Source organism: Pelodiscus sinensis, chromosome 3 (genome assembly GCF_052426305.1).
Source record: "Pelodiscus sinensis isolate ZL-2025 chromosome 3, ASM5242630v1, whole genome shotgun sequence".
NCBI lineage: Eukaryota > Metazoa > Chordata > Testudines > Trionychidae > Pelodiscus > Pelodiscus sinensis.
Window position 1 is genome coordinate 199583662 of NC_143054.1, and position 24206 is coordinate 199607867.

Sequence of the window (24206 nt, forward strand, 5' to 3'; positions counted from 1 at the left end):
CCAAGCAGCCTCAGGCACGTTCTTGCATCATTACAGGACTTCTCTTGAGACAGGAGATTAGGGATGGGACGGTCTGAAGCCTCCCGTGAGGATGTCACGCTTTCACGGCCTCAGAATCGACAGGAGCCCCTAAGGACTCTGAGGCGGAAGAAGAGCTGGCTTGTCATGCTTTGCCCAGAGGCCTAAGGAGCAAGGGAGGGTGAAGACTGGACTGAGCATGGGTGGATGGGTGCTGGCACATTCCCCTGATAAACCTGGGGTCCAGCCATGGGCGTGTGTGCATGCCTAGATGGCGTATGTGCGCTGCCACTACCGCAAATGCCTTTGGCGTGGTAGAAAGGCCTCAGGAGAGAACTCGGTGTCAGTATCGGTTACGGCCCCCTGTGGGCCAGATGATTTGCAATGTGAAAACAGATGCCTGGAAAGAAGGGAGAAACCAAAGGTGCAGGGCTGTATGTCGTGATAAAAAGGACCTGTTACATAGAGTAGGGATGTGAAGGACTAGTCAACTATCCAATAAGCAAATGCTTACCAGACAGTCGACAGGATAGTCAACTAATCGCTTCCCCCCAATCAGATAGAGGCAGCAAGGGAGGGAGAAGGGGGGGTACTTCAAAGCAGCAGCACTGTGTGGAGCCTGGGGTCAGCTATTCCGTGTGGAGCTACCCCTTTGAAATGCAGCCGTGGCGTTTCAAAGGGGCAGCGCCACCTTATCGACTCATCGGATAGTCGACGCAAAAATGCATCAACCATTCAATTAGTCAATTACACAATGCCTAACATCCTTAATATAGAGTAGCATCACTACAGAAGCAAGAACGGGATCAACTTCTGGTACCTTGAGAACACCAAAGGGCAACATCAGACCTCATCATGTGTTTGGGATACATGGAGGGCTGGAAAGAACCCTAGACAGAATCCTATGGAGGTTCTTTAGGCCAGAAGTCTATCTGGAGGTCTGATGTTATTGGACTGCCTTCCCAGAATGCCAAATGCACAGGCGATGACCTCACTTACATGGCCCATTGGGTTTCCCCCTTCTGTGGCTGCCACTCTCACAGCCCATTAGACATTGCCAGCGAGGGCTGGGAAGCACAGCTTACGCAGGGAAGTACCATCCATGAACATGCAACGCAAGTGTGGGACACAGCCGCACAAATTGCCCCCCAGCACGAGAACACATTGAAGGAGCACAAGAGGGCCCACAGGCCTATAGGATTGTCAAGAAAAGATTCAGAAATACCAGGCAGGGAGGCGGGCAATGGGGCTAGAAAGTAAACTCTGGGCCAGATGGCAAGAGCCATATGAAGGAATAGAAGCCATTGGGAAGGTTAGCTGTAAGTTTGGCAATCTGATCACCAAAAGCAGGAGCGAATCTTCCTTGTCAGCCTGCTGAAGCCCTGGCAAGACAGAGAAACTCACATGGTCTCCCTAAAGACACCCCAGGAAAATAACCCTCAGGAACAAGTTCAAAGCATCGCCCAAATTGACTCCAGAACGACGCACAGAGGCTATCAAGATGACGGTCCAGAATCATGGCATGTTCTCACAGCAGTCCCACAGAGCCACAGAAGCCCATTCCCACGTCAAAGATCCAGGAGGGAAGGTGGCGGTTAAATCGTATCAGGTCAGAGGCTAAAAGCAGAGACCAGTACCGAAGGTAAGAGGATGCAGGAGCAATGAGTCACTGAACAGTCCCATGGGCAGTGGTCCAGCCCAGATGGTACCAGTGGTTCAACAATGACCTCTCTGAAACTTACATGAGCAAAGGTAGTGTAGGGCGAAAAGGGTTCTCCTGGGTGGAAGACTGCTCTTAGCCCTGTAGGGGGGAAAACAAGCCAACGGTTTGGGGAAGGACCGGCACCCAGAAGCCAGCATAACCAGGCAAGATCCCAGAGAGGGGACAGGGAAAGATATTCCTTTCCATTGTTAAGAATCAGCTTCTTTAGTTTGGCTGAAGAGTATTGCTTGGGCCTACCCTGAGGCCCACCTTGTAAATTCCCGGAAACCAACCCACGAGAGGAATACAAGCTCTCAAGAGTGGGACTGATTTACTCCAGGCCCTCCACGGCCAGAGGGGGAAACGCTGAGCCTGAGGAGACCAGAGGGGGGCCTTGCCACGCCATGGGGCATGCTGCTATATCAGCGATGGCCATGGCTGCTCAGCGAGACATGCTGGCTGATCCCCACATATTATCGACTTCCGGTCTGCTCTGGCCTTGTGAGGGAGTTTGTTCACAAAGGGCAAGACTACCCCAGCTGATGTGTGTGGAGAATAATGCCAGGCAACTGGCAAGTTTGAGCTGGAAAGCTGCTGAATGAAGACGTAAGAGGTGAGTCCTTGTCTTTGGGCGTGGCTTTGGGCTCGAGTCGGTTTGGCTTTCTCCTGGACTCTAGTGAGAGAGGGTATCAAGAGTCAGACTGTCCTGGGGGACACAAAATGCCTTAGTTCTGTCAAGACACTGCCGTTCTGGAGGCCGGAGTCTGCTACAGGACTTTCACAGGCCCCCGGATCCCCTCCAATGGCCAGGGTCAGCGTAGCTGGAGAAAGGACTGCAAAACGTGGAGAGGCTGGGGAGTTCCCCCTGACAGCAGTGTTCACCAACCAGCACAGCGGGATCTACCGGGAGATCTTGGAGCCTGACGGGATCCTGACTGGTTTGGCCAAGAGGCTCTCAAGTGCCAGCGCTTCCGCTGCTCCTCCCCCCACTGCTGCTCATCTCCTGCCCTTTGCCTTGTTGCTGCCTCTCCCCCTGGGGAGCCTCCTGCTTCCTGTACAGGAAAGAGCAGGGAGAGGAGGGCACTGATGTCAAGGTGCCCCCCCCACCTTGAATCCTTCCTTCACAGAGCAGCAAGGGGGCACAACTGGGGTTGGGATGGAGTTTGCTGGCTGCTTTCGGGAGGACTCAGGGCCCGGACAGGGATGAGCCTGCCTTAGCCCCACTGCAGCACCCCCCAAATGCCACCTGAGGTCAGCAGGGCCTAGATAGAGCCCACATCCTGAAACCCTACCCCAGTCATGAACCCCCTCCTGCACCCCAAGCTCCTGCCCTACCCCCGAGCACCCCTGTATCCAAACACCATCCCAGAGTCTGCACCTAGAATCCCTCCTACATCCCAGCTGCCTCCCCAGGCTCAGCTTAGAGTCCCTCACACACCAAATCCCTTAATCCAAGACCACAGCCTGCATCCCCAGACTAGGGAAAGGGAGGGAGGGAGGAAGGGTGGAGTGAGCAGCGGTGGGGCCTCGGAGAAGAAGAGGGAAGGAAATGGGGCAAGTGTATTTATATTTGAGGTAGATCTTAGATTGCACTTAAAATCAAAAAGTGATCTCGTGCTTGGAAAGGTCGGAGACGCCTGCATTACGTGATGGACGTTAATATCCAAAGTCTCTGTGTTTGTCCTAGCAGACCCTGGAATCTACCCAGAAGTCATCTGGGTGAGGAATTGGGGCAGATCTCATCATGTGACAATGAGGACCATTCATTAGGAGATGTGAGAGGAACTAGGCACGGGATCTTGTAGTGACACACCCTCTGTTTCCTGCTTGCTCCGGTTCTGGCTTTCACTCTCTGCAGGAACCCACAGCACCCGAAGGCCTAGCTCTTGAGCTGGCTGGGGAGCTGGATCCGGGGCTTTCCCAGGAAGGAGCAATACTTCTGGAGGGTTTACCAGGGGGATTCCAAAAAGCCAATAAGGGAAAGATGGAAAAGCAAAGTGGTACAATCGAGGACGTAGACACACAGAGAGGACTGCCATGGAGCAGTTGATAATGTAAAAGGTAGTTTGGGGAGCCTCTATCAGGGGCTAGACATCAGGAGGTTGCTCTAGGTGTAGGCAAGGAGGGTCAAAAGGGGCTGGAGAGGGTTTCACTCAAGGCAGCAAGGCTGGGCAGGGGGCAGGGAGGAGGAGTACTCGTGCTCTGAAAGAGGCACTGAGCTCTCGAAGGGAGAGTGAGAAGTTGTCGGTACCAGCACAGGGGCCCATGATACCTCCAGCACTTGTGCCAGTTAGTGCCAAGGGCTCTGTGTGATACTCGGAAGCAGCAGCCGACAGCAGCAACTCTCCCGGGGCTGTTGCGGGTTCGTTTAGCAGAGCCAGCTCCGGCACCAGCAGCTTCAGCACCAAGGAGAGTTCCTCAACAAGCAGGTACATTTGGTTCCTCTTAGATCTGGGTTACAAGGTCTCAGACCCTGCTCCGCAGGGCTTGGCTGGAGGGCTGAATGCCTGGCCTCTCCCGCTCTGGGAAGGTCAGCTGGTAACGAGAGCCCCCCCCAACCCCCCTAGCAGTGGTGGTTTGTTCCACTCTGCCTCAGTGCAGAGGCGATACCAAGCATTGGTGCAAAGCCGGCTGGTGCCAAACTTTGGGGGCTGAGGCAGGCCAGCCGTTGTCACTCGTGGGACACCAACGGTGTCACTCCATAAGGGGAATGAGCCCGTCACACACCAGACAGGGCTTCCAACCTTCAGGGGCTGAGGAAACAGAGGCGCTAGGTGCCTAACTTGGCAAAAACAAAGTGACAAAATAAAGATCTGATTTGATTAAAAGTTAAGAATTAAAGGGGGGGGTCTGCAAATTGAACACCCCCCCCAGACGGTGACCTCGTTAAAGAGAGAGTGCGTGCTACAGGGACGTGGGTGGTACCACCTCCTGCCATCTCACTGCTACAGCTGGTCAAAGGGAACTGAGGGACACCTGCAGCCATTTGGCCCTTGGTGCCCTTGACTTGGGGGCGGGTTGGTGCCCAAGGACACGCAGGGAACAGTTGGTCCCAACAGACGCTTTTGCCCAAAACGCTCTGATCTCTCGTGCATGGGCCCGATGCGCCAAGGAAGAGATCACTGTGGACAACAGCCCCGAAGAACAACCCTGACACGGACACTCAAAGAGATTAGATAAAAACCCCGATGCAAAATTCTAATGTCAGTAATAAGTACCGAGGGCAGCAATGATGCATGTTGTAGGGCTGCGTTTTATGTGCAGGGCCTACAGCTGTCAGTGTGGTGACAGTAGGAGGTAGCACATCCCAACTCAAGGTTTAGCACATCCCCTTGTCATGTGTCAAGCGGAGAAAAAAAGGACACCAAGTTCCCTAATGCAGTGCTATTGTAGGAGGCTCAAGCGTCTCCATTGTGATTCAGTGAGGAGTTTGTAGGCAGACACGGAAAGGCAGCACTTTAACGGAGTATGCAAAGGCACTCACGTGTGCTGCAGTGAAACTAGATGACCTTTCCTTCTGGTTCCCAAATTGCCTATGCTTTCCATTGCAAGCCTGGGGGAATTAATGAATACGGAGCATATCAATTACAGACCGGCTGGATCACTGCAAAACACGGCACTGGGAATGAGTAAGCAATCCCTGAAAAAAAATGCAACTAGTCCACTTGGCTGCTCAGAAATACTGGCCGACAGAAGCAGCGCCCCCATCAGCACTGGCCCAATTCAAGGTCATGACACTGATCACCAAGCACTCATCGCTGGACCAGGTTATGGGACAGACAACCCCTCTTTCTATGGGACTAAGACCTTTTCCAGTAGCCGAGCTGACCCCCAAAAGGCCTCACAAGCGCAGTGAAGCTGCAGGACACTCCATCTGGCGTCAGACTGATGACACAGAAGGAAACTCTGAAAGGACTGAGGGATCTTGCCAGATGGTAAAAGCTAGTTGAGAATTCTGGGCAAGCCCTTTCATGCTGCCTGGGCCCTGACCAAAGACCACAAACACACTGAGGGCATTCCACCCACCTGCCTAGCTACAGCCCAGCCTCTCTCACTGTTCCAGGTCACTTCTCCAGCAGAATCCAACGTCCCCCGGAATCCTGGGCCCAGGTAAAAGGGCAGAGGCTGCCTTGCTGGACTGGAGAGGCTCTCCTCCTAGTCCTGCTCAGTGGCGAGGCTTCTGTGCTCCATGTGCGGCCGGTGGCAAGGCCAAGCCCTGCCGGCTGCACGCGCAATGCAGCAGGGCCCAAACGGCCCAGTGCAAAGCAGGTGAATGGAGTCGCTGCTTCTCCCCACTGACAGCCTTCAACTGTGGAGTCCCACAGGCCTCACACCACCCATGGGTTCAGTCAGTAGCCACTGAAAGGGCATCGGCGCAAGTCTACGAAGAGGACGTTATGCTCCCCGAAGGAGACACGCCAGCCTACGGATACCCAAGCAGCAGCAACTGCTGCGGTGGCGGGAACTCGTCACATCCAGTAGGACCCCCAAGGTTACTGGCCACACAAATGCCCTCCCAAAGGGAATCGCCCCCTCCCCTGCCTCCAAGGGTAACTCCTCCCATATTCACCCTAAGTGGAACACGCTGCCGAACCCCGACTGCCACTCAATACCCCTTCCAGCTACCACCCTGCAGGCGTCCACTAGGGGAGGAGAGAGGGAGGAAGCTGGTTCCCAGCTATGCCACAGCAGAACCATTCCCCACTCGCCTACATCCCAGAGAAATCTGCTTCTCCTCTCGCGAGAAATCCCAGCCCAGCTACTCCCCCTGGATCTCCCCACCACCACCACAGAACACCCCAGCCACCTCTCCAGGGGGAAAACTCCCAGTTATGCCCCCAAGGAAGGGCCTTCACAAACACGCCCTCCCAGCTACAATACCTGGCGAACCCACGCAACTGTCCCCAGGGACTCCCTCCCACTCACTGCCCGGAGGAACCTGATACCACTCTTGGGAATACCCCTCCCGCTATGCCCCATGGGAACTCTCTCCCCACCCCGTGGAGATGTTCTCCTCCAGCTACATTGCATGCTGGCTAGCTTACCTCCCCCATGAATACCCCCTCTCCCTAGAACCCCAGGGAACCAATTCCCAAGCTATACTCAAGGGAACCCACTGCTATGGGCCCCACGCAGCGATGCCCCACAACAACACACAGCATCCCTAAATATACCCCATCACAGCTAAAGGGAACTGCCTACTGCCCCGGGACATGTCCTCCCCACTATGACCCAGGAGAATGTATCAGGGATATGTCCTCCCAACCTTTGCCCCCAGGGGGCCCAGCTACAGTACAGTACCCCCTCCTACCTTCACCTCCACCGAACCCAGTTACAGCAAAAGGGACACCCCTACCCAGCTACACCTCCAGGGGACCTGGGTACAGCACAGGGGACACCTCCTCCCAGCCACATCCCCAGGAAACCCAACTACAGCCCAGATACCCCCTCCTAGCTTCACCTCTAGGGAACCCAGCTACTGGAAAGGGGATGCCCCCTCCCAGCTACAACCTTAGGAAACCCAGGCACAGCACAGGGAATACTCCCTCCCAGCTACAATTCCAGGGAGCGCAGCTCCAGCACAAGGGATACCACCTCCCAGCTACGTCCACAGGGGACCCAGCTACGGGACACCCCCTCCCAACCACACCCCCAGAGACCCCGAGTACAGCGCAGGGGACACCCCCTCCCAACCACACCCCCAGAGAACCCGAGTACAGCGCAGGGGACACCCCCTCCCAACCACACCCCCAGAGAACCCGAGTACAGCGCAGGGGACACCCCCTCCCAACCACACCCCCAGAGAACCCGAGTACAGCGCAGGGGACACCCCCTCCCAACCACACCCCCAGGGACCCCGGGTACAACGCAGGGGACACCCCCTCCCAACCACACCCCCAGGGATCCCGAGTACAGCACAGGGGACACCCCCTCCCAACCACACCCCCAGGGACCCCGGGTCCAGCGCAGGGGACACCCCCTCCCAACCACACCCCCAGGGACCCCGGGTACAGCGCAGGGGACACCCCCAACCCAACCACACCCCCAGGGATCCAGGGTCCAGCGCAGGGGACACCCCCTCCCAACCACACCCCCAGGGATCCCGGGTCCAGCGCAGGGGACACCCCCTCCCAACCACACCCCCAGGGATCCCGGGTCCAGCGCAGGGGACACCCCCTCCCAACCACACCCCCAGGGATCCCGGGTCCAGCGCAGGGGACGCCCCCTCCCAACCACACCCCCAGGGATCCCGGGTCCAGCGCAGGGGACGCCCCCTCCCAACCACACCCCCAGGGATCCCGGGTCCAGCGCAGGGGACGCCCCCTCCCAACCACACCCCCAGGGATCCCGGGTCCAGCGCAAGGGACACCCCCTCCCAACCACACCCCCAGGGATCCCGGGTCCAGCGCAGGGGACGCCCCCTCCCAACCGCACCCCCAGGGATCCCGGGTCCAGCGCAGGGGACGCCCCCTCCCAACCACACCCCCAGGGATCCCGGGTCCAGCGCAGGGGACACCCCCTCCCAACCGCACCCCCAGGGATCCCGGGTCCAGCGCAGGGGACACCCCCTCCCAACCACACCCCCAGGGATCCCGGGTACAGCGCAGGGGACACCCCCTCCCAACCACACCCCCAGGGATCCCGGGTACAGCGGAGGGGACACCCCCTCCCAACCACACCCCCAGGGATCCCGGGTACAGCGGAGGGGACACCCCCTCCCAACCACACCCCCAGGGATCCCGGGTCCAGCGCAGGGGACGCCCCCTCCCAGCCACACCCCCAGGGATCCCGGGTCCAGCGCAGGGGACACCCCCTCCCAACCGCACCCCCAGGGATCCCGGGTACAGCACAGGGGACGCCCCCTCCCAACCACACCCCCAGGGATCCTGGGTCCAGCGCAGGGGACACCCCCTCCCAACCGCACCCCCAGGGGCCCTATTGCCCCAGGGGACCCCCCTCCCCGCGCTCCACCTGGAGAGCGCCCCCCCCAGTGCAGCCCTCGTGGCCCGGCCGCCAGGCCAGGTGCGAGGCTCGTGTCCCGCCTCTCTAGGCCCCGCCCCTCTAGCTCCCCAGGGTCCCGGCCCGTTCCCGCTGCTCATTGGCTGCGCCGCCCCTCACTCCGGCCCAGGCCCGCCCTGCCCAGGGGCGTGCTGGGAGCGCGAGTCCCCGCGCGGGGCCGGCCCCGCCCAGAGCGCAGCCTGGGACCCGGGCGGAACTACAACTCCCACCGTGCACCGGGCGCCCCGCGCTGAGGGACCTCGGCCCGCAGCGCCCCCGTCCTCTGGCTCGCGGCACTCGCCCCCCGCCCCGCCCCGCCCCCCGGCTCTCACCTGCTCCCCGGGCTCCGGCCGCCGCCCTCACTGCGGCCCCGCCGGGCTCCGCGCCGCCGCCGGCCCCGGGCGCTGCTGCTGCGGCTGCGGGGCCCCCCCCGGGCGCATCCTCGCGCGCCGGCCTGCGCTCCGCGGCGGCAGGCAGCGGGATTCGCCCACAATGCACCGCGCGGGCTCCAGCAGCATCGGCCTGACATCACCCGCGGCGCCGCCCCCCGCCCGCCCCGCCCGCCGCGCGCACTGCGCCAGCCCCCGCCCTCCGCCGCGCGCCCCTGCGCCCCCCCCCCCTCCGGCCCCGCCCCCCCGGCGGCGCGCCCCCCCCCCTGCGGCCCCCCCCCGCGCTCCTGCAGCTGTGCTGTGCCCCTCCTGCAACCCCCCCCCCGCACTGCCGTGCCCCATACTCCTGCAGCTGTGCAGAACCCCCCCCCCCCCCCACACTCCTCCTGCTTCTTCAGCTGTGCACGGCCCCTGCACACCCCCCCCCCCCCGCATCTGTGTGCAGCCTCCCCATGCAGCCCACCAGTGCTCCTGCAGCTGGGCACAGCCCCTGCAAACCCCCAGCACGTGCTTCTGCAGCTGGGCACACCACATGCATCCCCCCATGCTGCTGCAGCTGTGCACCCGCCCTATTCAGTTCCCCCATGTATCTGCAGCTGTGCGCAGCCCCTGCAACCCCCCCATGCTCCTGCAACTGCATGGCCTCTATGAAGTCCCCCCTACGTCTGCGGCTGTGCACGACCCCTGCAGCTCCCCACCCCACACACCTGCAGCTATTCATGGCCCCTGCAGGCCCCCCCCCATGTGCACGGACCCTGCAGCCCCCTACACACCTGAAGCTGTGCACACCACCCCTGCAACCCTTCTCCCCGCCCTCATGCAGCTTTGCACACTGCACCTGCAACCCACACACGCACCTGCAGCTGTGCACATCACCACTGCAGCCCACCTACACCCCTGTGCAGCTGTGCACATCCCCTGCAACCCCCCCCCATCTGCGTACACATGTATCTGCAGATGTATACCTGCCCCCCCACACACACTCTAGCCACGTATGACTTGGCACTGCCCTTCACACGCCATGAAACTAGAAACCTGCACATCCTCCATGGACCTGCAGTTGTACGCACACACACCCCTGCAGCTGCCCTCCCCCATAATGTGCACTGCTCCAGCAGCGTGCACACGGCTCCTGCACCCCCATGCCTCTGCAGGGAGGCCTGTGGCCTTGACACACCCACATGGCCGTGTACGTGGAGCTGTGCACATCTGGGAACACAGACGCTGTATGTGCAGCTTTCACACGGCCCTTGCACCTTGGGATGAACCCGCCCTGCCCTGCCCCTGTAGAGATGGACTCGGCCGTGCGGCTGTGCCAGGAGATGAACAGCTCTATGGAGGCAGATTCAAAGAGCCAGCAGGGTCAGAGTTTAGGGCAGCTTCCTGAGGCGGCTCACCCTCGACAGTCTGGCTCCTTTCCCCTCCAGCCTCAAAAAAATAACCCTAAACCTATGGGCGGCAGGGGAAGGCCCAGCTGGGGAAGGTGGGTACCAGCCCCACCCCCTCAACCTGAGACCCTGATCCTTCCCCACCCCTTGTAGAGCCACGCCCCACCCAACCCAACCCAATCCTTCCTGGCCCCCTGGAGCACTGGGGCTGCCGTGGCCCCAGCCTTCCCCGGTGGCCGTGGAGCGTAGGCATTTTGGGGAAGGCAACGCCTTCCCTTGCCTACATGATCCACTGCCCATGCCTAAACCCATCCAGTGGCTATTGTGCCTGTATTCCTCCCCCCCCCCCATCTCGTTCATTGAGTGGGATTTCCTCTTTACGCCCCGTCACTAGGTGAATGCAATCCTGCTTGCAAGCTGCTTCCTCAGAACGGTGCTTTCAGCTTTGCACAGGCGGAGGGTTTCTCACTTTTCACCAGTGGTTCTTAACCTCTTCGGCATGGTTACCCCTTAAGCTTAACCAATACACCAAAATATTACCCCTCCCCCCCTTTTTACATGGCAATAGACAAAAAGAAAATTACGATTAATCGTTTTTATTATATTTTGCTTTCGCATACATTATGTTGAACAAAATTGAACACCTACTGTATTTTAAACATATTGTCCCCTGAAATATGCCACATTACCCCTTGAAGGGTAATTACCCCCAGGTTAAGAACCACTGGCTTTACATAGCGGGAAATTTGTGACTTTGAAAGCCCCACCTTGGACTACTCCGGACAAGTAACAGGAGGAAACAAAAATAATTTTGTAAAACTAAATTGTAAAGACAACAACGTCATGAAACACAAGCCTGCTTGAATATGACGTTTATTATTATACTTACATCAGTAAGGCAGCATGCAAAGATCATATCCAATATCCTAACGGATCATTTTACTAAAAAACAATTACAAGGTAGAAATAGTAAAATAATTGTTATCAATAGATTGTTTTGCTTTCAGAGCCAGGACTCATCAAACCCTGAAGCATGGATACCCCAAAATTACAACATTTACTTTTTGGGTCAAGAATTTTTGTTTCTGAGCTTTGACAGGTAAATCGGTGAGAATTAAAATGAATGAAAGATTGGGTCCATTAGCAAATGCAGCCTCTGTATCAGAATGGGTCTCGATCTTAAAAGTGGAACGACAGATGTGTCCAGCGTTCCATGTGGTGTAGTCAAAATGAATTGCAGTCCCATAAGAAGCTTTTACAAAATCCTTTCTTCAAACGGGGCCTAAGTTAGCGATTGTCTCTAACTGCGGTGGGGACGCAGGCTAAGAGCCTCAGCTCAGCCACTCAGACAGCTCTGAAGGAGAACCACTGTGACCTCGCCGGGGAGGAGGGGGGGAATCAGCCAATCACCACTCTTTCTCTGCAGCTAATTTGTATGCAACAGCTCTATTGGTTGTGGTGAATCAGCGGTACCGCGGGAGATGGGAGGGATACAGGTTGCAAGAGTTCACCCTGGAGATCATGTGGGACTATCGTCCGTGCCCTCCCGGACCCTGTATTGCTGCTTTGGGTTCAGTGCCCATGCACAGGAGGCAGCCCGGAGGATGAGCTCGGAGAGATGGGGGCCCAGGGACCGCGCGCTCCTCCACTCCTCCTTCCGCACAGCACCTGTCTCACTAGCACAGCCCCCTGAGCCAGCCAGCCAATTGCAGGATACAGGCCACGTTCTCCCAGGCGCTCTGGCTGCGGCCTGCTCCTCTGGCAATGCAGAGCCGCTGTCAGTCCAGCCTGTGCAGCTGCACACGCCCTGAAAAGTGAGAGTGGCTAAGTGCAGATTAGCATTTCCCGGTCACCGGGAGGGCTGGCCCCCTCCAGGGCAAGGAGGGCCCAACCCCGGGTCTGGGGCGGGTTTGGAGGCAAGTAACGACCCTGGAAAGGCTGTCTCCCAAGCTGGGGCGTGCGGAACCACAGGGAGCCAAGGGCCGTGCCTGTTGCAAGTGAGTTCAGACAGGCCCCAGCTCAGCGACCAGGCTGTACTAAAAATGGCATTCGGCAACCGCTTCAGCTCAAAGCCCAGCCCAACAAGAGGCGCCCCTGGGCTGTATCGCCGCACGGGGAGGCGCTTTGAGTAAGGGAGAGGAGACCAAAGTTACCCTGACCTGTGTCTGGCGTGCGCACGTGTCAGCTGGAAAGCACGTTTGGGCTGTTGTGGTGCTTCGGTTCTCGGCAAATCCAACCAGCAAAGGAGACGTGAGATTTTACAACCACCCGGGGACCACTTTGGAAAAGGGACCTGGGCGAACGTTGTGGGTTCAAAACTGTCCCTCGCGGGTTGTGAGAAATGCACACTCCACCGGCAAGGTTTGGGATTGCAGGAGAGGCCCGTCCCTAATCGGAGAGGCAGCGCACTCAGGCTGTGTCTAGACTGGCCAGTTTTTCCAGAAAATCAGCCGCTTTTCCAGAAAAACTTGCCAGCTGTCTACACTGGCCGCTTGAATTTCCGCAAAAGCCCTGACGTCCTACTGTCTGAAATCAGGGCTTCTTGCGGAAATACGATGCTGCTCCCGTTCGGGCAAAAGTCCCTTTTGCGTAAGAGGGCCTGTGTAGACAGCTCAGATTTGTTTTCCACAAAAAAGCCCCGATTGCGAAAATGGCTATCGGGGCTTTCTTGCAGAAAAGCGTCCGTGCCAATCTAGACGCTCTGTTCCGAAAATGCTTTTAACGGAAAACTTTTCTGTTAAAAGCATTTCCGGAAAATCGTGCCAGTCTAGACGCAGCCTCAGTCTCCATCCAAGCAGGACCAATTCCGCGTGTGTGGGGATGTCAGAACAGGCACGTCACGAAAGAGGGGGGGCGGCTCTTAATGGAAGCAATGGGGGGAGAAGTCGAATTTCCTTTTCTGTCCTTCCCGTCCCACTGCTGCCTCCCCTCCGCCCGGGCAGGGGCCGCTGCAGCCGCTCGCTAGTCTGTGACCAAACTCGCCTTTCGCTGCTCACAGGTCGGGAGGAGCTTCTCTGGGGATGCAGCCCCTGGAGTTCGGAGACTGAGCGGAAGGGACGTGACCCCCCCCGGCCCGGGGCAGGGCGGCTGCTTGTGCTGCAGTGACGCTCCGTGACACGGGCCTCGTGCACTGGCTCCTGAGAGGGATTTCCCAGGGCGAGGCGAGGCGAGGCGAGGCCAGGGACTGCGGGGATGGAAGGAGGGAAGGTCCCCGGAGCGCACGGTCCGGACGAGCCGTCCCTCATCCTCAGCACGTTCCCAGGATGGCTCCGGCCTCGCGACGAAGCTCCGCTCCTGTCTGTGTCGGGCGCGTGTCAGCGCGTCCCCAGCAGCGCTCCAGCTGTTCCGCTCGGCTTCCACCTCATTCCATCACACCCCGGAAACACAACCCCGCCACGTCACACCCCAGCAACACACCCCTCATTCCATCACACCCCAGCAACACAACCCCGCCACATCACACCCCAGCAACACACCTCTCATTCCATCACACCCCAGCAACACAACCCGCCACATCACACCCCAGCAACACAACCCCGCCACGTCACACCCCAGCAACACACCCCTCATTCCATCACACCCCAGCAACACAACCCCGCCACGTCACACCCCAGCAACACAACCCTCATTCCATCACACCCCAGCAACACAACCCCGCCACGTCACACCCCAGCAACACAATCCCCGCCACGTCACACCCCAGCAACACAATCCCCGCCACGTCACACCCCAGCAACACAACCCTCATTCCATCACACCTCAGGAACACAATCCCGGGCACGTCACACCTCAGCAACACAACCCTCATTCCATCACACCTCAGGAACACAATCCCGGGCACGTCACACCTCAGCAACACAACCCTCATTCCATCACACCTCAGGAACACAACCCCCGCCACGTCACACCCCAGCAACACAATCCCTGCTATGTCACACCTCAGCAACACAACCCTCATTCCATCACACCTCAGGAACACAATCCCCGCCACGTCACACCCCAGCAACACAACCCTCATTCCATCACACCTCAGGAACACAATCCCGGGCACGTCACACCTCAGCAACACAACCCTCATTCCATCACACCTCAGGAACACAATCCCGGGCACGTCACACCTCAGCAACACAACCCTCATTCCATCACACCTCAGGAACACAACCCCCGCCACGTCACACCCCAGCAACACAATCCCTGCTATGTCACACCTCAGCAACACAATCTCCGCAAGTCAGACCTCAGCAACACAACCCCTACCACGTCACACCCCAGTAACACAATCCCTGCCATGTCACACCTCAGCAACACAATCCCCGCCAGGTCACACCCCGCTCATCTGAATTGTCCCAAGATGTAAAGTTGGAAGCCAGATTACCTGGACTTTTCCAAAGCCCAGAGGTACCTGGAGCATAATAAAGCAGATTCTAGAACAAACCTGGGTGCTAATGTTGCTGGGTGCCTGTCTGATTCCTGCTGGAGGAAGTGGGGGTTGTATTCACTTGTCATGGTGCACGTGAGTCCTGTGCTGCTCTGTTGTAGCGGTGAGCCGTGTGCCTCAGTTTCTCCGGGCTCTGCCCCCGTGCCTGGCTGGGGACGGAAGTTTTGGGTGTGACTCCCTGAAGGGAGGCTGCCCCGTCTTAGCATGGACACAACAGTAGCTCAGGCCATCCTGGAACCTGGGCGCATGTCGGGGAGCACCCAGGTGACACCTCGCCCAGGAATCTGAACAAAGGAGGGGGAGGGACGGGACGGGGCTGGGCACTGCTGGGGGCGTCCGCTCAGGGTGAATTGCTCAAACCCGGGGGGGCTCCTTGCAGCCCGACTGGAGACCTTCCCAAATAGGCCACAAACCAGCCACACCGAGAGCTTCAGCTGCTGATCTGGCCAGCCAGAAGCCTCACAAGCAACCCCCCCCCCCCGACACCCCAGCAATACCCGTGCCCCAAACAGCCCTGGGCCTAGCGCACAGGTGCAGGGTTATAGAACCCAACCTCACCTTCCCCGGCCAGGTCTTTCTGGTCCCAAGAAACCAGCCACAGATCCCCAGTCAATTTACACTTTGGATCTTACCCAGATCAGCTGGGCCAGTCCTTTAGAATCTAAAATTTAAAGGTTTATTACTAGAAGAAAGAAAAGCCTGAGAGAGGTTGCTAAAGTATCAGCCGTTACATGCAGCGAATCCCCCAGTTCTCAGCGCAGGCTCTAGCAGAGATGTTATAGCTGCTGGCTTAAAAGTCCTTGGTGCACATCCTATGGCAAGATGGGTCCCCAGTTCTTCCTGGCTCGTGATTCCCTGCAAGGCTGCCTCTGGGGATCAGGAGCAAAACTGAAGGCCAAACATGGAGTCTGCCACATGGCTTTTTACCTCCATCCCTGGTGTCTTCCAAGCTGGAGAGAGTCACCTGGTCCGTGGCCTGTCCCTGTGTCCCATGCTGGTAGCCCTGAGGTATCAGTCACATTCCTGAGATTCCTTGTCCCCTTGCTAATTAGCGTAGCCATAGGCTGAGCGTTCCTTGCTCATCGCTCTGCTTCAGACAATCTTCCAGCATCACCAGAGTACGTGTGTCTAACTCCACACACACACATCATACAAGTGCATGAACGGCACACACAGAACCAGTAGAGCCCACGCTTTCGTTTGACGCCTCACATGGCCCCTTTGTATACGCTTTTGGGGACAACACCCCCTCGTGGGGGCAGCAGTGACCTGGCTGCTCCCCTTAAAATCCAGTAACGTGACAGGCACTGGTGGTTTTTCCAGCTGCCCGTCCCACGCGAGATGCCGGCCACGGCCCCAGGCAAGCGGGGACGGCCGGGGCTCTCTCGGGAGCCGTCCACGGGTCATTGGCCCTGGGCGGCTCAGGAACCTTTGGCACAGGCCAGGGCAGTCCGCCCGACTCGCCGCTTTCCAGCAGCCTGGCAGTGGGTACAGCTGGGGCTGCATGGCCGGCTGGACTGGCAGCCGCTGCCCACTACAGGACAGAGACGTTTACTTTTAGCCTCTGTTGGCCATCGGAGGCCAGCCTGAGCCACGTGCCTGGCAGCATCCGGCCGGCAGCCCGTTCCCGCTGGCGTGGGGACAGTGCCGGGCCCGTCTCTCCGCACTAGCCTCTGGCAGTTAAATAGGAGCCAGGTCCCAAGGAGCCACGTGGAGGAGGCGCCACCCCGGAGCAGGAAGCTCTTCGAACAGGCACTGCCCAGCGCCACTGGTCCCTCAGCGCTTCCCTGAGCCCATGCCGCGGGCAGGGCCCTGCCGTGGGGCTGCCAAGGGCCAGGGCTGCAGGTTTTCAAACGTCCAGGGATGGGCCCAGACCACCCCCTGCGCATTGCAAGGGGCCCGGAGGCATAAGATCCTCCCAGCCACAGCCCAAGACACTTACACCCCCATCTCTGCACCTAGGACACAGCCAACCAGCCCCAAGCCCCGGCACTAGGGCTGGGAAGGGACGCAGGCTTGAGGGCCTGGGCCAGGCTGGCAGGTCACAGCTCCCCCCGGGCCAGACCCCGAGCCAGAAGCCGTCTGGGCCTCCTTCCAGCAGCATCCAAGCAGGGCTCCACGGCCCAGGTGTGTCCTCTCCGGGTCCCGCCCCCTGCCAGAGCCGGTGGGCTGCACCCAATCCGGTCGCCACCTGGGCAGGGCTCAGGCCCCAGCCAGGAGTGGCGGCTCCCTCCTCCAGCGAGGGCAGGCTGGCAGCCAGCGGGGGCGGGACCTTCCCCCACCAAGGGCCTTTAAAGACAGGGCCCCCCTGCTGCGGTGCCGGGCAGCCTGGCCATGCGGGTGAGCTGCCCCTGGCTGGCGATGTCAGGACACAGCACACCCTGGATGTGAGATGGGCAGTGGGGCGGATCCCTCCCCCCCCCCCCCGCCCCGCTGTGGGGTGGGGAGGGGCTGAGACAGGGAGGACAGGGCCCCGCCCAGGAGGTAGCAGGCGCAGGCAGCAGCCGCCTGGCGGGAACACAGCTGGGCTGGGGACAGGAGCCCTCTGGGACGGCGTCCGCCCCTCCATCTGCGGGAGGCCTGGGCTTCCAGGCTGAGCGAACGGGTCTGGTGGGCTTGGGGCGCTGCCCACCCCCAAAGCTGATTGCAGCCGCCTGCCCGTCCCCCCCAGGCCCTGGCGGCGTAGCGGGGCCTGTGGTCGCTGTGAGACATCCCCTGCCGCTGTTGTAACGCTGAGCGTGGGCCTCAGTGTCCCTGGGCCCTGCACTGGGCCCTGCCTGGGGGTGGGAGCGTTGGGACCGCTCCCCCGGGGGAAGGCTGCCCCCTTAGCGCACACAAACAGCGCAGGCCGGCCTGTCCCGAGCCTGGGGGGGGGAGCGACCAGCTGCCACCTTGCCCCAGAACGGGAACAAAGGACGGTGGGGAGCTGCCTCAGGCCGAGCTGCGAGCTCTCTGGGCTGGTGGGGGATGCAGGGAGGTGCTCAAGGCCCCGCTCGCCCCAAGACGGCTGCACTGACGGCTCCTGCAACAAGTCTGGGCTACACTGTGCCCCGGGAGCCAATAACCCTTCTCTTCTACCTGCCGCCGAGAGTCCCGTCAGGCCGCAGGGCCCGGTGAGGCCGGGGTACTCGTGCAGAGGCAGCGTGGGGGGGGGGGGGAGAGTAGGGGAGGCTTCAGGCGAAGGAACAGGCGCATTCCACGGGCCAAGGTCCCGCCCAGAATCCCTTCCCCACCTGGACCAGTTCTCATCCACCGTGGGCCGAGGGGCGCTCGTCAGCCCAGAGACTCCTGGGTCTCCCCCCCCGGGTCCCTGCTGCTCAGCAGAGCGGCAAGGCTGCCGCGAGTCTGCCCGACCGAGCGGCCCCAGTGGCCCCAGCCCAGAGGACGAGGGAGGCGGGCGCTAGAAGAAAAGCCGTTTATTTCACAAACGGACGTTGTGTCGGTAGGGTTCTCGTTTCCGAAAGATAAAGCACAGTCTGAGCAGTGCCCGCTCTGCGCATATATATAATATTTATACTATCTATACGGCCGCGAGCCGCCTGCCCCGCCGCGCCAGAAGGCCAAAGCTCCCAGGGGAAATGAGCAGAAACACATTTGCAGACAGACCGCCTCCAGGCCCAGCACCCCAGCCAGGCACGCGGGGCGGGCCACGGGGGCACTTTGGCTTACGACTGGACAAGCTCATCCCCACACGCACCCGCTGCCCTGCCTGCCTGCGGGCGCTGCTGGCACCAGGGGCCAGTGTGTGGGGCCCGCCCTCCCCCGGGGCTGGCCCCCCATCCATTGGCACGTCAATCAGAGCGTCTCGGGGCAGCGTGAGCTCTGCAGGGCCAGGCAGGTGGGACACCCTATTGGGAGGGGGCCCCCCCGATGGGTCTGTCCACTCTCGCAGGGCCAGACACCCCGCTCTGCCGTGGGCCGGGAGGCGCTGCGCTGGAAAAGGGGCAGAGGCCGACAGGCAAACCCTCTTGCCAGGCCTGCTACAGTCATGGCGGGACCTGGCAGAACAGAGGCCAACGGTCACGGAGCAGGCGGCCCTGGAAGGACGCTTCCCTTTACCGGAAGCCAAGAGCCCCTGCGGGAGCGTGGGGGGCAGAGCAGGATGGGGGGAGCTGGCTGGGAGGCAGGAGAGGCGTTGTCTCGAGGCTCCAAGGTGGGCTCGGAGGCCCTGGGCCCAGCTAGTCGTACGCTTCATCCTCGTCGTCGAAGAAGAAGGAGTCGCGCTCGAGATTCTCCGAGCCGTCGTCGTAGGAGAAGTTGTCGTCGTCCAGGTCTTCGTCGTCGTACTCCTCCTGCCACTCCGGGACGTACTCCTCGTCATCCTCGTCCTCCTTGTCCCCCTCGTCCGTGTCCGGGGAGTCGGACGCCCCGTCAAACTTCAGCCTGGGCAAAGCAAGGGAGGGAGCCGGCGCACGTCACGCGGGACGCAGAGAAACTTGGAGACGGGCCTCGCGGCCTTCCCCTCCGCCCACACGGGGCCGGGGGAGCTGCCTGGCCCCCGCCCCACGGCCACTGGAGCGGCGCCGGCAGAGGCTGCCCTGAGGCGGGTGACCAGCGCCTGCTGCATCGGCACTGTGCCGGCTGCCAGGCTGCTCCCGTCAGCTCTGCTCCGCCCCTCCCCGGACACCCCGTCTCCTGCCAGGCCCCCGACGGCCAAGCCGGGCCCACCAGCGCTGGCGCCCAGGGAGAATCCTCGCAGAGGCCGGGCTGGCGCAGGCATCAGGTGAACCCCTAGCCGCTGGGTCGGAGATGGCCATGCCCCGAGCAGGTCTGGCCCCAGCGCCTGGCTGACTCCGTTCTCCGGCCTCAGACAGGCAGCGCCGCGCCGGACGAGGGCTCCCGGCAGCGCCAAGGGCTGGAATTCCCTGGGGTCTCCGCGAGGGGACGGGAACAGAGGCCTGACCTGCCTTCCCCGTCCCAGGCGTCATTCCCACACTGGCCCGGCTCCCCCAGGCTCTCGTCTCGGCAGCAAGCCGCCAGCTCCCCCACTCTTCCGGCCCCGCCCGTTCCCTGGGCAGCCCCCGGGAGCTCTACCGCCATGGTTGGTCAGCCCCGCCCAGGCTCCGGCCTCTCTGGAGCTAGGCCCCGCCCCGAATGCCGCAGCTCAGCCCCCGCAGCGCGCTCCTGCCCCGGCAGGGCCCCGCAGGAGACTCACTCTTTGTAGGGCGGGGCGTTGGGCACGTTCGACAGCTTCAGCTCCCCCTGGTCGGAGTCGGGCCGGGCCTGGAAGCCGACGCGGAAATCCTGCCGGGAGGGGGGAGGTGAGAAGGGGCCGCGGGGGCCTCGGGGGAGGCTCGCTCGCTCCCTCCCCGCCAGGTACCTGTGTGGAGTGCCGCAGGATGGCGAGGAGCCGCTCCTGGATCCTGCGCACCAGCTCCAGGCCCGTGTTAAAATGCTCGGCCTTGAGCAGCCGGATGGAGCAGGCCAGGTCCTGGCACTGCAGCAGCGTCTCCTCTGCAAGGCAAGAGAGGCAGGGTCACCGCCACCCGCCGCGGGCACCCGGCCAGTGCAGGCAGCCTCCCTTTCGGCCGGGCGGGGGGCAGTGGCGACTCGGGGCCGGGCCTGGCCTGCCCGCCGCCAGCAGAGATCCACAGGCGCCCAGAAGGCGGCCTGGGGTTCGGGCCTGCCCCGTACAGCACAGGCACCGAACTTCCCGGGGCAGCCGGCCCAGTGACAGAGTCCCCGGGGAACCGGCCACGGACAGCGCCCCTAGCGGCAGCCTCCAGTCCGACCGGCCCGGCCAGCTCCATTAGAGCTAAGGAGGGGGTGGGCGCGGCCTGCTCCCCTTCTCCCAGGCGCCAGCGCCCGCCTCACCCAGAAGGATCTGCAGCGCATTGGTGTGCAGCTCCAGGTTGTCCGTCTGCTGCTCCATCACGTCCATCTTCTCCGTGTCCTGGTTGTAGTAGCTGTAGACGGCGGCGTAAGCCAGCACCTGGAGCAGCAAAGAGCCCACTGCGAGGCCAGCACGGACGCAACGGTCGGAGCTGGCGGCTCGTTTCTGCCCCCGCCTGGCGCTAGCGGGAACACCCTGGCGGATTTGGCCGGCAGCGCAGCCCCGGCTCACAGGGACGCCCCAGCCTGGCGTGAGTGCGGTGAGTGAAACCGAGGCCGGGCTGGTGGGGGGAGCTGTGGAAAGCTGACTCGGCCCGGCAGCCGACAGGAGAGGGCCAGCGGGCCTTGGCCGGTCTGCAGGGCACCTCTGCGCCATCACGACCCCGCCAGCATCTCCGATCCCTGCTGCCCCCTGGCCTGGCCAGGGGACCCGATCAGCTATCCCCCTTCCACACCGGGGCCAGGAGGGCCCCATGCGTGTGACGTGCAGGCCGTGCTGGGGCCGGCGCAAGCTGCAGCCAGGCCGGAGGAGCTGGGAACGACGGAAGGACGCAAAGGCACCTGAAGCGTCAGGCCCCGCCCCGGGCAGCCAAGCCAGACGGCGAGCGAGGCCGGCAGGAGCGGGCGTGCTCCAGGACGCTAGGCAGGGCCACGGAGGGGAGGGGAAGCCCGCCAGAGCGCTCCGCAGGCGGGTGGGGCGTCCAGCCATGGGGCAGGGAAGTCAGCGCTCTGCTGTTGCAGCTCTGGGCTAGCCCCTCGGGAAGGCGGCATTTCTCGGGCGTGCCACCTGCCCGCGGAGGCTGGCGGGAGGCACCGCGCGGCGCCACACAAGCCCCAGGGGCTAGAGGGTTCCACGGCCCAGTGACAGGCTGCGGACAGGACGCCCAGCTGGAGAACGTGGCGGCCGAGCGGGAAATACCCGGGGGGACTGCAGGGGACTCTGGCTGCAGCACGCAGGACAGCCCGGTCCAGCTGTGACGGCGCCCGGGTTCTAGTCCCAGCCCTGCGGCACCACCCCGGCCCAGTCTGCTCCTCCACGGCCCTCCCACCTGCGTGCACTCGGCTCCCTGGGCTGCACGGCCGGGCTCCCCCAGAGCCGCGCTAATCGCTCCTCGCGCACTCACCTTGCGGGCCTGCTCCAGCACTTTGCAGGCGTCCACCACGAAGGTCAGGGTTCGCAACTGCGGCACCTCGGCGACGGCGGAGACCCTGTTCCTCAGCTTCAGAGCAAATTCCTGCAGCCGCGAGAGTCAGGTCACAGCGCCCCGTCCCGCCCCCCCAGCCAGGGCCGCAGGGCCATGCCGTCAGCCAGCGCGGAGCTAGTGACCGCCGGGCCTTGCCGAGAGCGAGGTGTGGCCGCAGCACTGGGGACCTGCCGGGATCGCCGCTGGGGAACGCCTGGCCGACCCCCGCCCCTCCCAGCTGGCAAAGGCGATGAGAAGCCGAGGCCCCGGGAGGGTGCACCGCCCGGCGATCTGTCCGACGCAAGAGCAGGGCAGCACAGACCCTGCCCCGTTTCTTCCCTCCCTTGGCAAAGCTCTTCGAGGAGCAGCCGCGTCCATCCCCGGCCAGCGAGCAGAGACCCCCACAAGTCCTTGGACCTGACTCGTTCTCTGCCCCCCACCAGTCTCTCCCCACGCTCGGGGGGGAAGGGGGAGGGACCCAGCAGCCAGGCTGCGAGTGGGCGTTGGCAGTGGGGGGGGGGGAGGGGGCGTGCTCATCTCCAGCTCCACTGGCCTGGCCCGCACCACTGCAGAGCCGGTGTCTGGGGCGGCAGGGCGGGGGGGGAGAAGGGGAGCAGCCCTTACCCGGGCCTGGTGGTGAAACGTGCACCTCTCGTTGTAGTCCTGGAAACGCTTCTCCTGCCGCGCCGCTTTGCTCACCTGCGGGGAACGGCAGCCGTGACCCAGAGCGGCAGGGCTCTCTGGGGGGGCCGCGGCCCGGGGGGGGTCGCCACTCACCATGGCCGAGCAGTTGTAGTAATCCTTGTGGGTCGGCTTCCAGGGCTTGAGGCAGCGCCAGCAGAACCCGTGGTTGCACTTGGCACAGGTCATGCTGCACAGGGAGAGAGAGGGAGGAGCTGGAGGCGGCCAGACGGGGGGGGGGGGGGGTACAGCAGCACAGCCCCTCCCTGCAGACGCCCCCGCCCCGGGGACTGGGCTGCGGCTGCAGCGCGGCAGGAGGGCAGCCGGGTCCCCCAGCTCAGCCACGCTGGCTCCCTGACCTTACCCGACTGCACGCGGACCCTCCCAGCCGTCGGGGTTCTGCGCCAGGCGGGGCACGGGCGGGGGGGGGCAGGGAAAGCTTACGCCTCTGCGTAGCGTCGTGCCACTCGCACGTGAAATCGCTTCACTGAATCGTCAGGGATTCTCATCGCTCACTCGACTGTTCCAGAGTCCCCAGGGTGGGGCCGGCAGCCAGTGGAGCCCCTGGCCACGCCGCGCTGCTGCCTCCCTCTATCAGAGACAGCCACACGGGGGGCCAGGCGGGAGCTGGTCTGCGAGGGGAGCCCGTTTACAAACCAGCTCCTCTCGGGGACCAGCTGCCTGTTGTCCCACACTGCTGCCTCGGATACCGGGACTGAGCCGGGCTGCCTGGCTCCTAGTACACTTAAAAGCAGCAGGGGCAGGTCCTGGACCCGGCGTGAGCCAGGACTGAGCCGGGTTGTTGGCCAGCCTGCTAAAACATTTACTGGCTTGGGGGGGGGGGGGGGGGGAATGTGTGTGCAGTCTATGGGTATGTCTACACTTGCACCCTCTTTCGAGAGAGGAAGACATTCGAAACTGCAAATGAAGCTGGGATTTAAATATCCCATGTCTCATTTGCAGGGCTCGCCAAGCCGCGGCGAGCCCCACTCGCCAGCCACGCGGTTCAGCACGCTGCGCGTGCCCTGATCGCGCTGCGCGTGCACTGATCGCGCTGCGCGTGCACTGGTCGCGCTGCGGCACTGTGCTTGGCTATAATCTACTCGCCCGTGGTGAGTAGATTACCTAAATTGTCAAGCCCTGCTCATTTGCATATTCGGGTTATGGCGCTATTTCGAAATAACAGGCACTGTTAAGATGCAGTTATTTCAACAGAAAACCCTTCTCTTGAAATAGCTGGTAAATCTCACTGCATGAGGAATAAGGGTTATTTCACAAGAAGGGTTTTCTCTCGAAATAACCGTGTCGTGACAGCGTCTGTTATTTTGAAATAGCGCCGTAATGCGAATAGGCAAATGAAGCATGGGATATTTAAATCCCAGCTTCATTTGCAATTTCAAATGTCTTTATTTGCATCCCTCTCTCGAAATCGGGTGCAAGTGCAGACACACCCTACGGCACTGACCTACGAGCTTTTGCTTCTCGGCTAACGGACAGCACTATCCCAGCTCTGGTTCGCATGCCCGGAGCGGTTTTGTATCTGAAATTAGGGGAACTGGCGCTGTACTTGCATTG

The 24206-nt window shown here is 61.5% G+C and overlaps 2 protein-coding genes across 5 annotated transcripts in view; both read right to left on the reverse strand.

The window, feature by feature from the left end:
• The window catches only part of TTBK1 (tau tubulin kinase 1), a 137696-nt gene extending 128494 nt beyond the window's left edge, over nt 1–9202 (reverse strand). The window contains exon 1 of the mRNA XM_075925811.2: nt 9052–9202. The gene's annotated coding sequence lies outside the window, so the exon portion shown is untranslated. The remainder of the gene's footprint in view (nt 1–9051) is intronic.
• Nucleotides 9203–18335: 9133 nt separating this feature from the next.
• Nucleotides 18336–24206, reverse strand: part of LOC142827712 (cullin-9-like) — a 60717-nt gene continuing 54846 nt past the window's right edge. For all 4 annotated transcript variants that reach the window (XM_089777568.1, XM_089777565.1, XM_089777567.1 and 1 more), the window contains exons 35-41: nt 22728–22821; nt 22575–22649; nt 21891–22001; nt 20749–20866; nt 20255–20388; nt 20090–20178; nt 18336–19317 (exon numbers count right to left, since the gene is read on the reverse strand). In XM_089777568.1, coding sequence (XP_089633694.1) covers nt 19113–19317; nt 20090–20178; nt 20255–20388; nt 20749–20866; nt 21891–22001; nt 22575–22649; nt 22728–22821 — 826 coding nt within the window. In that variant the 3' untranslated portion in view covers nt 18336–19112. The remainder of the gene's footprint in view (nt 19318–20089; nt 20179–20254; nt 20389–20748; nt 20867–21890; nt 22002–22574; nt 22650–22727; nt 22822–24206) is intronic.